Here is a 21448-nt window from a genome sequence, read left to right on the forward strand (position 1 = left end):
CCTAGTCTCACCATTTTTTGTCTAAAGTTTTGTTTCATTTTTTACTGTGTTTTATCACACTAATAATATAGGGAACGAGGAGGCTCGTTTGTTCTGTGCTTGGCAAAGAATTTTCCCAGATTCGGGTTTGAAATCATAATATATATCAAATCGAAATGGCTGCTGCGGAATAAATGGCTGCTGCGGAATGAATTTAACAAGCTTTATTGATTTATCGCTGAATGTTTTAACTAGCTTTTTGAGCGCGTCGATTTTTTTCAATTTAGATCTAAATGATTCAATCTCTATTATGCGGCACGCAAATCTATTCTTTCGCAGCTATTCCCGTAATCTGTCGGCTATGTTATACTGTTTTGAAATTTGATAAACTGTTAAAGCCCAAGGGCCTTAGTGGTCTCGGGTCTGTCGACATGTTTGGAGTGTACCTAGTCTCACCATTTTTTGTCTAAAGTTTTGTTTCATTTTTTACTGTGTTTTATCACACTAATAATATAGGGAACGAGGAGGCTCGTTTGTTCTGTGCTTGGCGAAGAATTTTCCCAGATTCGGGTTTGAAATCATAATATATATCAAATCGAAATGGCTGCTGCGGAATAAATGGCTGCTGCGGAATGAATTTAACAAGCTTTATTGATTTATCGCTGAATGTTTTAACTAGCTTTTAGAGCGCGTCGATTTTTTTTTCAATTTAGATCTAAATGATTCAATCTCTATTATACGGCACGCAAATCTATTCTTTCGCAGCTATTCCGGTAATCTGTCGGCTATGTTATACTGTTTTGAAATGGCTGCTGCGGAATGATAAATGGCTGCTGCGGAATGAATTTAACAAGCTTTATTGATTTATCGCTGAATGTTTTAACTAGCTTTTTGAGCGCGTCGATTTTTTTCAATTTAGATCTAAATGATTCAATCTCTATTATGCGGCACGCAAATCTATTCTTTCGCAGCTATTCCCGTAATCTGTCGGCTATGTTATACTGTTTTGAAATTTGATAAACTGTTAAAGCCCAAGGGCCTTAGTGGTCTCGGGTCTGTCGACATGTTTGGAGTGTACCTAGTCTCACCATTTTTTGTCTAAAGTTTTGTTTCATTTTTTACTCTGTTTTATCACACTAATAATATAGGGAACGAGGAGGCTCGTTTGTTCTGTGCTTGGCAAAGAATTTTCCCAGATTCGGGTTTGAAATAATATATATCAAATCGAAATGGCTGCTGCGGAATAAATGGCTGCTGCGGAATGAATTTAACAAGCTTTATTGATTTATCGCTGAATGTTTTAACTAGCTTTTTGAGCGCGTCGATTTTTTTCAATTTAGATCTAAATGATTCAATCTCTATTATGCGGCACGCAAATCTATTCTTTCGCAGCTATTCCCGTAATCTGTCGGCTATGTTATACTGTTTTGAAATTTGATAAACTGTTAAAGCCCAAGGGCCTTAGTGGTCTCGGGTCTGTCGACATGTTTGGAGTGTACCTAGTCTCACCATTTTTTGTCTAAAGTTTTGTTTCATTTTTTACTGTGTTTTATCACACTAATAATATAGGGAACGAGGAGGCTCGTTTGTTCTGTGCTTGGCAAATAATTTTCCCAAATTCGGGTTTGAAATCATAATATATATCAAATCAGCATATCGAAGTTCCTGTTTCAGAATTGTTTGTTTTAGCACCATACATTTTCTTGTGAAGCTGCTGCGAAGCAAACTAAAATTATTTAGTAGAAGATTGAGACAAACAACAGAAAAAACAACAGGTAGTTTTAAGAGGAGCCAGAAAACTTGAGTGAAAATCTTTCAATTACGAAATACTTTGATGCACTTAAATTATAAAAAATACTATCAATAAATTTTCGTGAAACGTGCTGTAACTAAACACGAAACATTTAATTTCGAATTATTTTGATTGAGCTTCATCATCCTTTTGTAACTGAAACTCTTTGAGAAATCAAAATTTTTTTTACAAATCTAATGTCAAATTGATGACAAAATAAAATTTTATTATTTTTCATACCCTCTACTTTTCAATGCAAGAAGTCTTGATCAAGAACATTGTTAATTGTGGCTGTAGAAGTTACAATGGTTTTAATTAAAAAATAAGGTTTTATCTACAGAGATGAAAAAGAACCCAAAAATCGTTAAGCAAACAGCAGCTCAGCGTCACGTGTACAGTTCAAACTTCTCATTTCACGCTAATCCTACCCATGCCGTAACACTTTGCTTCAGAAATGCAAAGCATTGGACATTTAAAAAGTTCTTATAACTAATAGTTTGGGGCTTACATTTTTAACGGTACAAAATTGTCTCAATCTTCCATAAGTTTTTTTTGCAGTATACCAAACAATGTTTTGATAAAACGAAAGATTTAAATAGCATGTAGACTTAGTAGCATGTAACTTGTACAATGAAGTGGCTTGCCAAATAAGGTTAGAAGATTCGATCTAGTTGAGAAATTCATAAACAAGCGGACAAGTGTTGGAATAAAATTCAACCAAACAGTGACAACAAAGGATTTCTGATAACGGACGTGTTCTGCGAACGATAAGAAGAAAGGGTTACGGAATTGAGAAAAAGCTGTTGAATTTACTAATTGAAACCGGTGGTTTTGAATTATTCCATAATCAAGCTAATACACAGATTGAACTATGTATGCTAATGAGGCACCCACACCACATAATAAAATTGTTATAACAGAAAATACTCTGGACAACTTGGGAGCTGATATTAAATTGGCCAATTTGATTTTCTTTCTCAAAAGAGGTTGCGTTTCACTTACTTCATGACATGCTTATTTTTTCTTGCTTTAAAAAGTACAAAAAATAAAAAAACACAAGGCATAGAAAATTTATATGATACTAATTTAGGACAAAGTAGCAATAAAAGTATACGACTTAAACAAGAAAGTTCCTCTTCACATCTTGTGAGGTGTCTTTTCATATGACAACACTGAATTCAAAATTTTTGGTGGCTTATATGCCTTTGAAGTTTAATAAAAAAACACTCCGAGGCACCTTAAGGAATAGTTGTAGTTTTGTGTGGTAGTTTTCATTTTATTGCTCTGAGAAGGAAAATATTATAAAATATGAGCTTCAAATCTAGAAAATTTCAAGTGTCAAGAAATGATATCTAATTGTATAGAACCTTAAAATATGTCCAAGAGGGGTCAAAAGGAAGACTATATACTTAAGTAGAGAACAATTAAGACCTCAAAACCTTCATCAATAGTGATTTAAAAACGTGAATTCCAAGTTGGTTTGAATTGCTTTATTTTAATTTTCGACAGAGCTGTCAAAAACATGACGGAAAACAGCAAAATAAAGAGGGCATGTCAGAGTAAAATTCGAAAGTAAAATGTTTCGATTTTGAAAAACGTGTCGTTTCTTTGCAGGCAAGCTCCATGAGCATAAATGCAGCTGAATACAGAAAAATCTTACGAATTTCAATACGTATTGTCATCATTAATGATAATCAGGCAAGCCGCAAAAAGACCTAGAGTTAATAACGTTGACATTTTTTTCAAACGCAGTTATTTTAGTCTTCAAAAAACAAGTGGCTCACATAGTGAAATCTGAGCACTAATGGAATGAATTTGTTGCTTTTCAATAACAGTCGTGAAGAAGTCTAATATTGAAGAGGGGATAACACTAAAAGCAGCAGTCAAAGCAAGGCAAGTCAACAAAAAATTCCGAAAGTCTGACTGCTTTCTTATCTCAAAAAAGCCGTCCGCGCCCTGAAGCCTGAAGACCAACGTTTTTTGTTGCCTGTGCTGTTTCTTCAGCGTGGTTACCTGTTCTGCTACTGCATATCCCTCATCAATTTTGATTTTTAATTGATCTCAAATTAATCAAAGTTATGACGAGTTCTTTAAAAAACGACGGAGCAGCAAAAACAAACTGAATTATTTGAAATTGGAACTCAATAATAGCTGACTGAGTACTAGAGCTGCTCATACTAACTCATATTTGCTATTGTTTTAATGAAAGACTCAATTATTTAAAAACAATATTAGGGGCATAAAAGGTGATCAAAATATGAAATATTGCAGAAATTAGCTGATTTCTTTTGCAAATCTATGTACACAACAACAATAAAGGGCCGTGTACACCATCCGGCATCGATGGATGTAGGTCGAAAAATAGGGCACAATGAGTAGCACTTAGTAGCCGGATGCTGCACTCCAAGCTGTTCCCCTCAAGACAGTGTAAAGACGGCCCAGTCACAAAAATAACTAACAAGTGGAGAGGAAAGCACCTATATATATATATATATATATATATATATATATATATATATATATATATATAGCACACATAGGGAACTGGAATGGAAGGATTAAAATAAAAATGGAACATCAAGGAATAAGCAAATGAATAAAGATAAGCAGCGAAACACTCAGTGCAGCCTTCCCTCCCCCACGACGGCGCTAATCGAAGTCTCACTGAGAACACGAGGCTTGAGGGCACGACATCCCCTCAAGCAGAGAACACAGCTCCTCAGAAATGCGAAGCTGATTTTCGTTCGGATGTAGCTTATAGTGTCGGCGTAAGGCTCTCCGCGTTTTTCGCTGATCTTGGTTGCGAGTTGTTTCATAACGCGCGATGCTGATGGACCTGCACCACCCGAACAAGCAAAAACCAGTGCTTTGAAGCTGCTGTGTTCGGTTTCGCGGATTCGCTCTTCGTACTTATTTCGCTTGATGCTCTCGTGATTTTTGTATGCATCTTTTATGGTCTTAGGGCAGCTCTTCGCATGAGGGTTAAAAATCTTCACATCGAAGAAAGTGCGATTAAAGCGGGAGCCCTACAGACCGTTTGCCTTGATGTCCAGTCGAGCGCCATCATCAGTGGTGGTGGAATTACTCGAGAAAATTTCTCCATCTAGCGACTAAAGTTTTGGCTCTATCTGTACATCGTGGCAAACGTCATCCATCAGGTTTGCAAAGACATCTCTAATTTCGTTGTGTCGATGGTGCGTATACCCGCCTTTGGCGCAATGGAGGGCATGGGTGAGACTGAATTCTTTCCCGCATGGGCATATGGCTGGCGTGTTCTTCGCTTCCCAGGTGTAGCGAAGTGCTATTCCATCACGGAACTCAGTCTTCGTGAGATCAAAACCATGTTTTGACAACGGAAGCGCGTTAAGCCAGCTGGATGCTCCTTTCTCCGAGGCCAGCTGGATAGTATACTTCATTTCTGGTAGATTGTTTTCGATTCTGGATTTTTTCGAGATGAGTTCACGTTGATTGTCTGCTTTGTCTGAGACTGATCTTGGTTTGTTCCACTTCACATTGTTGAATATTATTGAATGACGCCAATGGTCTTGAGAGTTCAATTGATTGCTCAAGATTTTTGTGAAGATCTTGTGGGAGGGCGATGTTAAGCCCACCCATTCTGAGAGGGAGAGAAAAAAGTTCTTTTTCCTCTTGGATTACTTCTTTGCCGACGATGTTCGGTATGACTCGGCCAAGCCGCTCCTCCACCTTTTCCAGAACCCCGTCCATGGAAGGTGTAGTACGCGAGAGGAAGCTCAACTTCTGTTGAACCCCCTTCGTCAAACATGCATAGGCATTCTGGGGAGAGGTGAGAGCAAATTGACCAAGTCTGTTTAAACTTTTTGTGTATTTAGTTTCCGCATCTTTCAGGAAATTTTTACTGGCCTCAGAGCTTCCGATAACTGATCCCAGGACTCGAGCGCCCTGCGTGATTTCCACATTTGTGCCTGCAAACACAGTTGACGCTTGGCGCTCGCCTCCTTGCTTAATTATCAACTGACACTTCGGAGGATTGACAAGATATCCATACTTGGGAACGAGCTCAGTGAGCTTGTCGAAGAGTGTCCTGATATCTTTCAACTCACCGACGACGCTACCATCATCAGCATACCATTTTTGTGTCAAGGAGTCATTATGAAGTCTTGTTATTAGGGGTAGGATAGCGATTCCATACATTGCCATCGCAAGGGGATCGCCTTGTGTCGTACCTTCCTGAGACAGTATGGTCGACTTACCGATGTAGAGATGAGACGGGTGGCTATAGGAATTCTGTAAGGCAACATGCAAAGATGGGCATAAGGCTTTCACGTTCTCTAATGCTGTTCGTCTATTGAGCACGTTAAAAGCGTTTTTGGCATCAATTAATAGAATTGCTTCGTTTTCGGGATCATCAAAACTGTGGCGAAGCGAATTTATGGCATGTTCTATGCCACATTTCTGGCCAGGCACAGCTGCATGTTTCCACCGAAGGATGTTAGATCTTGCCTGATACAGTTGACGATTATGCGTCCGGTGATGCGACGCATTACTTCACCAATACCAATAGGTCTCACACCTGGACATTTATCCAGAGCCACTAGTCGACAACCATTGTATGTAATCAAATCATCTGGTGGTATTATGGACGTGGCCAGCCTCCTAGCAAATTTGGCAACAAGCTTGCACAGGTTCGTGGAGGTTTGCCCGAAAGCAGATAGTAGTCTACGCCAGTCATCGGCATCGAGACCTGAAGGCCCGGCACTGCCATGAGTCCTCATTGCATGCTTTCGGACGAGCCTGGCACTGATTTTGTCGAAGACAGCAGGGTGGTAAGGAAGCGTGCGTGGATGTTCGCTCTGAATGCAGTTGGGCTCCAAGGGTTGACCTTCAGGATGTTTGTCGCGTAAAATTTCGAGGACCGGTCTACCGTCTATGAGATCGGTAGGTGCGAGCACGCCACCTTTGTGCTCATCCGAAAGAACGCGAATAGCATTACTGATCTTACCACGAGACATGAAATCGTTGAACATCTTGAGGTCAGAGTGCTGCTGTTTGTTCCTTGAATTCATTCTCATTTGGATTGCCTTCGCTTCACAGAACAGTTCTGAGAAGTTGCAGCTGTACCATGCTTGCAGTCTACGCTTGATGGTCTTATTGTTTGATCCATCGTCCGTGTTCTTTGTTCGACTGAGGGTTAGGTGCGGAAGTATCATACAGAGAGTCAGAGATATATCGGATCTATCCGTGTTTACGGCAATCGGGGAGAGGACACTGTGAAGGGCTTCGGCAAACTGTTCCCCTGTCTTTTTCTTACCAAGCGTGAAGAACGAGGGCTTCCAAGTGACGACCTCGCGGTATATTTCGCGCACTGTTACCGCGTGATGAGGCTGGAAGTGGTCCCAAAAATTATTCGATGCTGCGGCGACGGAACGTTCGGGGGCGTGCGATGTTGCAGGATCTATGACTGCAGTGTCGGGAACGGTCAAAGCGTTTTGTGGTGCCGGCGTTGCGATTGCTGTTTCGGTGGCTGCGGTGACCTCAGAGCAGCTTTTGCAGCTGAAGTTTTCGGTCCAATCTTTCGCTGCGGCTAGACCACTGCATTTCACGTGCAAATATTTATAACATGTATGACACCAGACGCCTCCCCTACGTAGGGGACCCTTGCAGAGTGGACAATGGGTTTGATCAGCCATTAAGCTGCGGGCTAGGAGTTGGGAAGGCTGCACTGAGGGGGACTAGATTAAGTTAATTACAGGAGAGTAATAACAGCAACGATATTCAAAGTATTGAATGATGTTAAACAGAATAATAGTGAAAACATGGTTTCCATGAAAGGAGAAGTGCACTGTGTCTTTACAGAACAGGTTAGGTTCAAGAACATTTCTAAATGAGGGTGAAACAATAAACAACTTTAGGGCACAAGAATCAATATGATTATACAAAGCGTAGTTAAGGGTACTGATTTTCTTATTTATGAGGCGATTACAGCTGGTGGGTGTAACTTTGGGAACAATCAAATTATTTGGGCTAAATTTAACAATAATCAGCTGAATGAGGGATTTCCATTGCTCTATGAAAATTTCAATACTACTACGGTGATCATTGAAGCCGGCAATTACTACAACGGTGTTCAGCTTCTGGTCTGGGTATTTATTGATAACATCACGGAGATCTAGCAGTTTAGCACCTCGATACGAATGAACACAACTCTTTACTTGACCCTCGTCTATATATTTGGTACGAGAAGTACCCAAGACCAAGTCCGAGCAGCTGGAGGGAAGAGGGTTGGCATCAAAACGTCCCATTCACAGAGCCTGCTAACATTCCAAACAAAAAAATGCTCTAAAAATGAAATCGATTAGAATGCTCCAACCTGATGTGATGAAGGAAGATGGTTGGCATCAAAACATCCCATTCACAGAGCCTGCTAACATTCAAAAACACAAGAAATTGTTCTAAAAAAGAAATCTGTTAGAATGATACGACGTGATGTGATGAGTCGGACCTTGACTCTAACGAACCATACCCGAACCCTGCCTCTAAAACCCTCCCATTGGAGGTCCCCAGTACAAGGATTTTGCCATAACAAATCTATTTAATAAGTCTATCACAACAATTAGGCTAATCTATGTGCAAATCCATGTAGTCCAAAAATACAAATGCAGAATGAGGCATTATTGATTGGTGTTTAGTAAATGGTGCACGAGGACTAAGTCCATGCTATCACTTAAACTTAAAAATTCTCTTATTTTTTCAGGTGCGATATGAAATATCTTTGAATTTTTTTCTCTTCTATTCGGAGACATTAACAAAACTACAAAATACTTCTTTTTCACAGATGCCCTTGATGAAACAGCTAATTTCCTAAATAGTAGAATTTTGACCCTCTTTTTAGTTAAATTTGATCAAAAATTAGACTAAATTGCGTGAAATCGTGAGTGGAAAGTGTTGAAGAAATTTTTTGCCAAGAAAGCAAAAAGTCGAAAACTTCTCTTTGTAGAGGAGTTCTAGACAAAAGAGCTTCAAATTAAAAACACAGATGCTAGCCTGGAATGCCTTCAAACAGTTAAAAATTATCTGAACGAGAAAGTGGGGCTAGCATAAAAGTTCCCTAATTTTCAAAATATGTAGGGTACAATAAGTATGAGCAGCTCTCTTAGAGCTCTACTAGTCTTCGTTCAATTGACGAAGCTGCTGAGACGACATAAACTTATTATGCATTGTCAATTTTTGGCGTTTTGGTCGGCCTTATAACGGTGCCCCTAACGCTCCCCTCACTGCGAGCCTTACTAAGACCAAGCTGGGTACTACAGAAGCCAATCGCTCTATCGTGTTTTCAGATCGATTTCCCCGACGTTAGTAGGTTATGTTTCCAGTACTTTTTTGTTATTATTTAGGCAGCATTTTAATACTTCAAAACATTGTAAAACATGGAAATAAAAATATCAATGTAATTGGTATCTTGTAAACTCTTGTTTAGAAATAATTGATTACAACTCACAGGGCATTTTATTCCATTGGCCTGGCACCGCAAAATATAAAGCTAGTGTGGCGCAAAAAGATCTGAATTTGGGTCCGGCTAAATTGTAGACTTTTTGTGTTCGCATAACCATGCTTTTGCGTTGAAACAGATCGAACAGATAAGTCGTAATTCTAGGAGTGTGGTAAACACAACGATGATAAGTCAGTAAAATTTTGATAACTGTTCAATTTTTTACTGGAAACCAGTAAAAATTTTCTCCGGTGTGTCTGTTTTGTGATGGGAGATAAATAAATCATTAATCTTACACAAGAGTTAGGGATCCGTTGTGGTTTCACAGATAGGAAATTCGGGAGTCTGTAATACAGACAGTAACCGTAGTTGAATGTCGATAAGAATAGGGACCAAGTTAGCTCAATTTAAACAACGTGATCATGCTCACTGCGTGCCGAGAAGATTCTTTGCATGTAATGTTATGCAGTCGAACTGACTCAATTGATGATCTGCCGAGCAAACTCGAGTTTGTTTTACTCCCAGAATGAAAACCCAGCTCTTTTATTTTTCGTTGAACTTTGCTGATTGAGGTAAATCTAACGAAAAGGTTTACCTTGCGCCACGTTTGCTCACCATCCCTGTCGTTATTTTTGTTGCATTAGAAGAGCTAACACTGATGACAACTTTTTGAGAGAAGTTGGCCAACGAATCTGTTCGGAGGTCTAAAAGACCAGGAGGCAGCTGCTCAACTGGTCCCCTGTTACTGTGGTCACCCAACGATGCCGTTCACAATTGGCGTTCTTTTCTTCATGAGTTCGGCAGCATGTCAATGTTTCAATGTCAAAATCTGGTTGTATATTGGATTATGTAATAACAGAGAGCGTTGAATAAGACAACCTTGATGTCTGTACTCTTACGGGATCCGATCATGATGTTTTTAGTTTCTCAACATGCAGGGTTAGGAATGGCAAGCAATTGAAAAAAATGGTCAAAACTAGAGGAACTTTGAAGCTGAACCTTTAAGCAATTATCTGGTCAAAGGAACTCTTGAAGATCCAAAATCCACCAGGAAAAATGTTCTCCTAAATGAGTTCAATTACGTGAATGAAAACCGTCTAGTTCGATCAAGAATGTAGCTAAAAAATTGTCAGTTCTTCGGTGAAGAATGCTGAGAAGATTCGGAAGAAAGCAGGTAGTCTACAGAAAAATACCAACTTGGCCAATCAAAAATTTAGATTTGAGTTCAATCACTTCGTGTTTCAATAATTCCAACAAAAAAACGAGCCGAATACATCAAATATTGCTTGGGTTTCACGATGCCAAACAAAAAGTAGTCGAAGCCGAAAAAAGTTTAGCAGCAAATAATAGGAAGCTTCCCAAAAAATTAGGTTGTAGCGCTACCCTCCAGAACTGTACAATAATATGTTTCGAAAAGATTGAAGTGGCTATTAAAGCTGTGCCCGCTGTTGATAGTGTAAACGATAATCACTCATGTGGCACGACAATGACGTCTTCCATTAAGCATAACTTTTTCCTTCACCAAAATTATTAATTTGGCTCTCGCGTTTGGCTATTTTTGAGACTTGAAAGAAATCATTATCAGCTCATTGTTGGAAAATCAAATCTTGATTCAGAGATTTTATCAAACCACCGGTTGCCAGCCAACCTGAAATTTTTGAAAAGAAAACTTAACGAACAACTGACATTATCTGGAATTGCATTATTTATTGCTCTAACACAAAAGCATCTATAAGATTTCTTTCCCTGCCGAAAGAGCGCATAGCAGAGCCTGAAGTTATCTTTATCTTGTGTAAATGACGATTAATCATTTATTTACATTTTTAGTTGCTCTCTTATCTGCTTTTGATATCATTGATCATGATTTTATGCTCTCTCTACCTTCCAACCGTATCATTCTTTTGCTCCTTTTTTAAGTTCTACACACTGGCTGTTGATTTTGTGCAACTGATTTTTATCAGTTGGTTTTCCATTTGCGCACGCGTAGTTTATTTGAACTAATTCTGAGAGTTGTCCTATTACAAAATAAACTCGACTTAGAAAGGAACCTTTTTCGTAATAACTACAAGCTTGCCACTGAATTGCCATTTTTGCGATAATTTAATTGGAATAGTTTTGTTTGGTTTAGTTTTGCTAGTTTTAAAATTAATTTTGATCCAATTATTGATCCAAATGTTCGGTTGGGACTTGCTTTTAAAATCTGTCAGTTTTTAGAGATTTCAAGATAAAGGATGCAGAGCAATTAAGATGAGTCGTTTTGCTGCTGTAAGTTTGTCGTGATTATACAATCTTTTGTTCTGAGCAGTCCGTTTCTTTGTGATATGCATTCTTTGATTTTGTTTTTCTTTGTTTATGGTTTTCAGTCAAAGTTTGTCAAAGGTCGAATAATGTTTTTTGGTTGTTTTGGTCACAATTTCCAGTCAGTTTTAGTTCTTTTTTGTCTGTCAGTTATGCAATGTTTTTGTCTGTCAGTTTTGGTGTTTCCTCGAGGAATGGAATAAATGTGCAATTTTAACTTTAAAATTTTGTAGGTCTCTTAGACCTCAGTCTCGAAATGTGCTGAGGCGCTTCATCGTTGCCTCCTCCTCCTCTTCTTCCTCCAACAATACCTTCTCCTCCACCCATCAACACAGCCATCTCTTTTTCCACCTCCCCACCTCCTCTGACGCCGCCACCTCCATCACCAGCGCCTCCTCATTCGCCACCACCTCCTTACCACCACCACCACTCCCCTCCCCGTCATCAATCGACGCCGCCGCCGCCACCACCCCCTCCTCCTCCTCCGCCAACACCTCATCCTCAACCGCCACCACCACCTCCGTATTTATAGAGACAGCGTGAAACAACACACAATCCATTAGGAGCAATTAAATCGCAAAGAACACAAAAAAGCGCTCAGAATTGTCCAGCGACACATGGTTCATACTCAGTTGAACAAAGACACCGAGCAACTAGGTACTCCTCTACCAACAATAGAAGAACAAACGCTCCCTCGAATTGCAGCTATCAGATTATTACAACTGAGAACTGGACCTTTTCCCCTGCTAAATTCTTACTTGAGTACAACTTGTAACAATGTTGATAACCGCTGTCCCAAATGTGAAGTTGCACCACACGAGGTAAACCACATTTTCAACTGCAGTAAGAACATCACGGACCTGAAAATGATTGACCTGTGCAAAAGACCAGTAGAGGTAGCCAACTGGTTGGACGTAATACCATCAGTCCTACACGACCACTACAGAATAATCCGCCTTCCTGGCCCCTTTCCCGCGATGTTAACGATGCCCCTCCTTGCCCCTTAATCCGAGAACCGCATTTCATTCACCATGGCGTACATGCAGAAAGGTCACCGCTCCACAAGCAAGTTGTGGATAGGTTTTCACCTCCCCTCCTGTTCCTCCTCCATCGCTGCAACTACCACCTCCACCAGCTCCTTTTCCTCTTTCCCTTGCCGCCGCCACCAACTCCAACAACACCTCCACAATCAGCTGCTCATCCAAAACCGCCATCACCATTACCATCCCACCTCTTCCTCCTCCACCGCATCATCTTCCTGCCATCCTCCCCCACCACCACCATTACTGCCGCCAAAACAACAGCCTCAAACTATCGCTTCTGCGTGTTCCACCTTACGTTTATGAAAACTTTGCATACTTGAAATATAGTTGTTACTGCTTCTTAGAGCTCGTAAATGAGGATTTGCTGGATTCTTCAGTGAACTTACTTCTTCTTTCAAGGCAGGGAACTCAGAAATTAATGAATCCAATTTACTCGTTTTGATTTCAAGAGGTGATAATCAATGTAAGGCCGACATCTCATCACAAATGGAGGGAAAATAACCAGAATAAGGACAGAATTACCAGTTAGCATATGAGCAGACAAAATTCAACTTTGCTCTGATCGTGATAGTCCAAGGAATGACCCATGATCAAAGGTTTTTGAAACGAGCACAAAACACTTTTCTACATGAAACATTTGAAAGCCGACGTTACAGGTTTGGTCCATGAGTTGAGTTGTCCGGGGATGTCGCAGTCATTGTCGCAAATATTAAATAAAGGCCCTAGGGCCTCAGGCAGATGCAAACAATACAGCAGATTTTGCCGTCCATTATTTGCATCTGTTTTACCATCCATTTAACGATCTTTTAAACAGCTTATGTTTCAGTGATCTAAATATGTTGACTGGCCCAAATGACCAAATGAAGTCAAGTTTTCTAAGTTATGTTGGAGTGTTTGTTTTTCCTTTTGTGTTTGATAGTTTTTCATTTTTTGGTTCCTAAGAGCTCTTGAGTGTTTTTTCCATCCAATTTTAGCTGGCCTTCGCTTGTTTTGTTGCAAACAGAAAGTACCTGTCTTCAAACTGTGACTAAATACTTTTCTTATTTGGCTTTACTACTAGTGAGTTTTCCAGTTTTATCTGTACCAGTATCACTTTTTTTAAGACTATTTTGGCTGTGCAGGATTTGGTTGCAATTTTTTATAAGATCAAAATTTGTCCAATTTCTCCTCTCGTGAATTTTTGCTGCTTAATCAGATTTTTTAATTGTTTTAGTAAGTTTTATTGTCCACAATCATTACAGTCAGTAAAATTCTGCAAACGAATGAACAAATCCACCTTACTGTTTTTCTGGCTTATTTCGTATTTAATTTGTTGCCCTAAGCATTGAAATCATTCTTTTGCTCCTTTTTTAAGTTCTACACACTGGCTGTTAATTTTGTGCAACTGATTTTTATCAGTTGGTTTTCCATTTGCGCACGCGTAGTTTTGTTTGAACTAATTCCGAGAGTTGTCTTATTACAAAATAAACTCGACTTAGAAAGGAACCTTTTTCGTAATAACTACAAGCTTGCCACTGAATTGCCATTTTTGCGATAATTTAATTGGAATAGTTTTGTTTGGTTTAGTTTTGCTAGTTTTAAAATTAATTTTGATCCAATTATTGATCCAAATGTTCGGTTGGGACTTGCTTTTAAAATCAGTCAGTTTTTACTGATAGCAGTTTTGAACAACTTTTCTCCTTTGCTTTGTTTTGTTTAGAGATTTCAAGATAAAGGATGCAGAGCAATTAAGATGAGGCGTTTTGCTGCTGTAAGTGTGTCGTGATTATACAATTTTTCGTTCTGAGCAGTCCGTTTCTTTATGATATGCATTCTTTGATTTTGTTTTTCATTTTTATAGTTTTCAGTCAAAGTTTGTCAAATTTCGAGCAACTAGGTACTCCTCTTCCAACAATAGAAGAACAAACGCTCCCTCGAATTGCACCTATCAGATTATTTTAACTGAGAACTGGACCTTTTCCCCTGTTAAACTCTTACTTGAGTACGACCTGTAACAATGTTGATAACCGCTGTCCCAAATGTGAAGTTGCACCACATGAGGTAAACCACATTTTCAACTGCAGTAAGAACATCACGGACCTGAAAATGATTGACCTGTGCAAAAGACCAGTAGAGGTAGCCAACTGGTTGGACGTAATACCATCAGTCCTACACGACCACTACACAGATTAATCCGCCTTCCTGGCCCCTTTCCCGCGATGTTAACGATGCCCCTCCTTGCCCCTTAATCCGAGAACCGCATTTCATTGACCATGGCGTACATGCAGAAAGGTCACCGCACCACAAGCAAGTTGTTGATAGGTTTTCACCTCCCCTCCTGTTCCTCCTCCATCGCTGCAACTACCACCTCCACCAGCTCCTTTTCCTCTTTCCCTTGCCGCCGCCACCAACTCCAACAACACCTCCACAATCAGCTGCTCATCCAAAACCGCCTTCACCATTACCATCCCACCTCTTCCTCCTCCACCGCATCATCTTCCTGCTATCCTCCCCCACCACCACCATTACTGCCGCCACCACAACAGCCTCAAACTATCGCTTCTGTGTGTTCCACCTTACGTTTATGAAAACTTTGCATACTTGAAATATAGTTGTTACTGCTTCTTAGAGCTCGTAAATGAGGATTTGCTGGATTCTTCAGTGAACCTACTTCTTCTTTCAAGGCAGGGAACTCAGAAATTAATGAATCCAATTTACTCATTTTGATTTCAAGAGGTGATAATCGATGTAAGGCCGACATTTCATCACAAATGGAGGGAAAATAACCAGAATAAGGACATAATTACCAGTTAGCATATGAGCAGACAAAATTCAACTTTGCTCTGATCGTGATAGTCCAAGGAATGACCCATGATCAACGGTTTTTGAAACGAGCAAAAAACACTTTTCTACATGAAACATTTGAAAGCCGACGTTACAGGTTTGGTCCATGAGTTGAGTTGTCCGGGGATGTCGCAGTCATTGTCGCAAATATTAAATAAAGGCCCTAGGGCCTCAGGCAGATGCAAACAATACAGCAGATTTTGCCATCCATTATTTGCATCTGTTTTACCATCAATTTAAAGATCTTTTAAACAGCTTATGGTTCAGTGATGTAAATATTTTGACTGGCCCAAATGAAGTCATTTTTTAAAGTTTTCTAAGTTATGTTTTGTTGGAGGGTTTGTTTTTCCTTTTTTGTTTGATAATTTCTCATTTTTTGGTTCCTAAGAGTTCTTAAGTTTTTTTCCATCCAATTTTAGCTGGTCTTCGCTTGTTTTGTTGCAAACAGAAAGTACCTGTGTTCAAACTGTTACTAAATACTTTTATTAATTGGCTCTACTACTAGTGAGTTTTCCAGTTTTATCTGTACCAGTATCACTTTATTTTAAGACTGTTTTGGTTGTGGAGGATTTGATTGCAATTTTTTATAAGATCAAAGTTTGTCCATTTTCTCTTTTCGTGAATTTTTGCTGCTTAATCAGATTTTTTAAATTGTTTTTAAGTTTTATTTTCCACAATCATGATTCAGAGTCAGTAAATTTCTACAAACGAATGAACAAATCCACCTTACTGTTGTTCTGGCTTATTTCTTATTCAATTTGTTGCCCTAAGCTTTGAAATCATTCTTTTGCTCTTTTTTAAGATCTACACACCGGCTGTTTATTTTGTGCAACTGATTATTATCAGTTGGTTTTCCATTTGCGCAAGCGTATTTTTTTCGAACTAATTCTGAGAGTTGTCCTATTACAAAATAAACGACTTAGAAAGGAACCTTTTTCGTAATAACTACAAGCTTGCCACTGAATTGCCATTTTTGCGATAATTTAATTGGAATAGTTTTGTTTAGTTTAGTTTTGCTAGTTTTAAAATTAATTTTGATCCAATTATTGATCCGAATGTTCGGTTGGGACTTGCTTTTAAAATCTGTCAGTTTTTACTGATAGCAGTTTTGAACAACTTTTCTCCTTTGCTTTGTTTTGTTTAGAGATTTCAAGATAAAGGATGCAGAGCAATTAAGATGAGGCGTTTTGCTGCTGTAAGTGTGTCGTGATTATACAATTTTTCGTTCTGAGCAGTCCGTTTCTTTGTGATATGCATTCTTTGATTTAGTTTTTCTTTGTTTATGGTTTTCAGTCAAAGTTTGTCAAAGGTCGAATAATGTTTTTTGGTTGTTTTGGTCACAATTTCCAGTCAGTTTTAGTTCTTTTTTGTCTGTCAGTTATGCAATATTTTTGTCTGTCAGTTTTGGTGTTTCCTCGAGGAATGGAATAAATGTGCAATTTTAACTTTAAAATTTTGTAGGTGTCTTAGACCTCAGTCTCGAAATTGCTGAGGCGCTTCATCATTGCCTCCTCCTCTTCTTCCTCCAACAATACCTTCTCCTCCAACCACCAATACAGCCATCTCTTTTTCCACCACCACCACCTCCTTCACCAGCGCCTTCTCATTCGCCACCACCTCCTCACCACCACCACCACCACGCCCCTCCCCTTCATCAATCAACGCCGCCTCCACCACCCCTTCCTCCTCCTCCGCCGACTCCTCATCCTCCACCGCCGCAACCGCCACCACCACCTCCGTACTTATAGGGACAGCGTGAAACTACACACAATCAATTAGGAGCAATTGAATCGCAAAGAACACAAAAAAAGCGCTCAAATTTATCCAGCGACACATAGTTCATACTCAGTTGAACAAAGACACCGAGCAACTAGGTACTCCTCTACCAACAATAGAAGAACAAACGCTCCTTCGAATTGCACCTATCAGATTATTAAAACTGAGAACTGGACCTTTTCCCCTGCTAAACTCTTCCTTGAGTACGATCTGTAAATGTTGAAAGCCGCTGTCCCAAATGTGAAGTTGCACCACATGAGATAAACCACATTTTCAACTGCAGTAAGAACATCGTGGACCTGAAAATGATTGACCTGTGCAAAAGACTAGTAGAGGTAGCCAACTGGTTGGACTTAATACCATCAGTCCAACACGACCACACTACACAGAATAATCCGCCTTCCTGGCCCCTTTCCCTCGATGTTAACGATGCCCCTCCTTGCCCCTTAATCCGGGAACCGCATGTCATTCACCATGGCGTACATGCAGAAAGGTCGCCGCACCACAAGCAAGTTGTGGGTAGGCATTCAGCTCCCCTCCTGTTCCTCCTCCATTGTCGCCACCACCACCCCTTCCTCCTCCGCCCCAACCCCCCTCCTCCTCCACCGCCGTAACCGCCACCACCGCCTCTTGATCTTCCACCGCCGCCTTCACCAACAACACCTCCCCTCCTCCTCCACCCACCACCAGCTCCACTTCCACCACCACCTCTGATGCCGTCGCAACCACCACCCCCTCCACCAGCGCCTCCTCATCCACCACAACCACTACTACTGCCACCACCTCCTCCACCAGCACCACTTCTTCCTCCTACCCTCCTCCCCCACCACATACTCCTCCTCCAACGCCGCCACCACCACATCCTCCATCAACATCTTCACCACCACCGCCGCAAACACCTTTTCCTCCTCCACCACCTCCCCGTCACCTACTCCTGCGCCGCAGCCTCCTCTTCCGCCACCACCAGCATCATCACCACCTTTGCCACAGCTTTATTTGAAAATGCTTTCTGTTGTTTAGGAGCATTTGAAGGAGACACTCAATCGAATAGAGATGAATTTGATAGAGAACAGGTACAGACAGCAGGAGATCATTGAGAAACTGCTCAAGCTAGAACTGGACGAGGAAGACGAGCCATCGCGTAGAGCCATAACTGCCAATATTATCAAGCCACCCTTCTTCAAAAGTAGAGCGTATCCCGGGGGACCACCACTTAATTCAGAGGCTCTCAGAATCCGGCAAGAGGATATGCAACGACCCTTGGTGACGAATCTGAAGAGGCTGGACTGGACAGCATCTGTTAGTTGATAAAATTTTGACCATCTTGCCATTAGGTGATGCTTCAAATCCAAGTTTGTAGTATTGCGGAATCGCTCAGTTTTTGAACTCGTATAGAGAGATATATATACTTTATATAGATCCGTGTTAAAATTTCAGGATCGTCGTTTGCTCTTCAATGGTGTGAAGCAGCAGTGTGTAAGTATGATGATGAAGCCCTATATAGACAAACAGAGCATACTCGCTCATAAACTGGATAGTCTGAACCCCTACGAGATGGACCAGCGCAGACAACTGGCTGAGGAGCTGAACCAGTCTGAAATTGAGATGAGAAGGTAAGCTTATCTTTATTTTCAATAATGGTTAACAGATGCTGAGTACTTCAAAAAAGTCTGTTATGACGGACAAGGTGGCATTAAAATGCAAAACTCTGGGTTCTGCTGTGCATTTTGTTGATATGAATCAGTCAAATTGGGTTTAAAATTTAAAGGTTGTCGTTGTTTAAGTTCGCTCTCGACTATTATTACGCTCATAGTTTGTTTTTTTTAATGAATAAGCTAGGATTGGTGATCTATTTTTATAATTTATGATTTGTGTTTACGGCTCGAAGAGGAGTCGCAGTGATTGATTTTTACTGGAATATTCTAATATAATTAATAGCCGCCCTCATATTCTCAGCCGGCTATTATAGCGCTCCTATTTTTACAGTTCAAAGAATTTGAATATTGCTTTGCTGTCTTTTTTTGAAGATCTGTTCACACATTTTTGTCCTTTTCTTGTCAATGAGAAGTCAAATTGAAGTAGTGATTTTAGTCACGCTGGAGTAGTAAGAGGAGCAAAAATTGAGTCGTTAAAAGGTGTGACTTTTTTCAAAGTATTTTTTAAAAGTGAAGTAAGAAATTGGCGTTTAAACACATTTGCGGTTTTTGAGAGCGATTTTTTTTGACGTGCTGCAATTTGACTTATTTTTGCTGTTTTCTTTTAAATTTATTTACGAAATCTTACGTAAGTTCTAATAACGAATGGTTGCACTAGCTTAAACCCCTCAAAAGGCAAATAATGATTTTCAAAGACTCTGACGCTACTTGTGTTCAAATTAGATGTATTTTTAGATTTAACCTGTTTTTGTAGTTTTTTTTTGTTTTTGTTTTGTTTTTAGACTCATCAATCATAGGTATTGATGGCTCAATTGAGACATATTTAAACTATTTTTTTGGTTGGAGTTGAAATTAATGGTTTTTTGGATTTTGTCATCTTTTGTAGTTGTTTTTTGTCTGTCATGTTGTCTTATTACGGAGAGCTCTTAGAGTTTTCTCATGGGTCTCATTTTGATCAATTCAATATTTTATTTCATATCAAACGGTTTCAACCTTTTTGCCACCACCTGCGTTAAAAAAATTATTAATAGCCGCCCTCATCTTCTCAGCCGGCTATTATAGCGCTCCTATTTTTACAATTCAAAGAATTTGAATTGTATTGGGGCGCTGTCTTTTTTTAGATCTGTTCACACATTTACATGATTTTTGAAGTCAAATTGGAGTAGTGATTTTGGTCACGCCGAAACAGGAAGTGGAGCGAAAAAGCGAATGTTTTACGGCGTGAATTTTTTTCGCTCTAAATTTAAAGTAGAGTGAGAAAACGGTGTTTGAACAAAAATTCGCTTTCTCGCTAGTGGTTTTTTGTTCACATGCGGCAATTTCACTTAGATTTTCACAGCTTTTTTGATTTTTTGGATCGGATTTTTTTCTAAATGGTTTTCCCAATCCATTCATAGTCTAGTTGTCTTGGTCTAGTTTTCTGTTTAGTCAATGAAAATTCTTTGAATTGTACGTCAGGTCTTGTCCTGCTATTTTTTTTACTTCGTCAAACAAAAAATGTTTCGCTTTACCTCATTTTGCCGCTTTTTCAACATTTTGTCTGAAATCTTTTTGACTTCTCTAGGCTAGTTTCTCTCTTCTCTCATTCTGCTAAAAGTGATTTTGAACATCAGTTGCTCAGCAAAGCAATTCAAAATGAACAGAGTCAGTATAAAAAATTGAAGTCAGAAATAGAAACGGGATAAACCCATAAAGCCCAATTTTAGATGCCCGTTATTTGAACGTCGTTCCTATAAGTCTTAGTTACTGTCTCTAATGCCTATTGGTGTTGATAGTAGCCCCTGTAGCCTCTCTCTAAGCAACAGAAGTATGTTCAACTACAAAATTCCATCAAAATAAATCGGACTTAAAAAATGTTTTTGTACAAAAATCGTTTTTTTTCCAATATCTTCTATTCTTTCAATCCCAATCATGCCTATTGGAATCAACGGCGGCTATTTTCCGGCAATCTGCCGGGTATGGTTTTCAGATTTTGCCCCTTTTTTAGTTTTTTTGTTTTTCTGTCACTTAATCTAAATAATGATGAGCATATTTATCTGGTTTTTTAATTCAAAATGGTTTTAGCAATATGACACGACTTGTTATCAAAAATTATTCGAGATTTTGTTTGGATTATAGCCGTTTTTGTCCGCAGAGTGTGTGACTATAACAGCTTTGGAGGTGCTACGAAACAATCACTTGTGAGTGAAATTGTTGCTCAAGCGTATGATAAACTGTTTCTTTCACATGGAAGAATTTTATTCTCCCGAAGTAAATATTTCTCAGCAAGAGGTGTTTTTGCTGACAACATTGTTTCCCGTTACAACCAACAGTTCAATATATGCAACCTGAAATTTGGCTACGCCCACTTATACGTATTCATCAAAAAATATTTGAATAACAGGACGTTAAGAGAGCGAATTTATGTGAACTTTTGATAGAGGATGTTGTTTCTAAATGAACTCAATTATATGAGTGTTCCATATTCCAGATTCAAGATAAATTTTGCAGTAACGTGGAGTTAAATCTAGATAGTTTTATCATCGCTTTTTTTTAACTCAAATTAAAACATTTTGTATATCAAGAATAAATAAATTATTCAACGAACTTTATTTTAATTTGCGACGATGAAATA

The 21448-nt window shown here is 39.4% G+C and overlaps 1 protein-coding gene across 2 annotated transcripts in view; it reads left to right on the forward strand.

The window, feature by feature from the left end:
- Positions 1-21448, forward strand: part of LOC142340607 (uncharacterized) — a 93871-nt gene that overhangs the window by 17414 nt on the left and 55009 nt on the right. For both annotated transcript variants that reach the window (XM_075391298.1, XM_075391306.1), the window contains exons 2-3: positions 18200-18478; positions 18617-18792. In XM_075391298.1, the coding sequence (XP_075247413.1) occupies positions 18200-18478; positions 18617-18792 (455 nt within the window). The remainder of the gene's footprint in view (positions 1-18199; positions 18479-18616; positions 18793-21448) is intronic.

Source organism: Convolutriloba macropyga, chromosome 1 (assembly GCF_964194025.1).
Source record: "Convolutriloba macropyga chromosome 1, txConMacr16.3, whole genome shotgun sequence".
In the NCBI taxonomy this organism is placed as follows: domain Eukaryota; kingdom Metazoa; phylum Xenacoelomorpha; order Acoela; family Convolutidae; genus Convolutriloba; species Convolutriloba macropyga.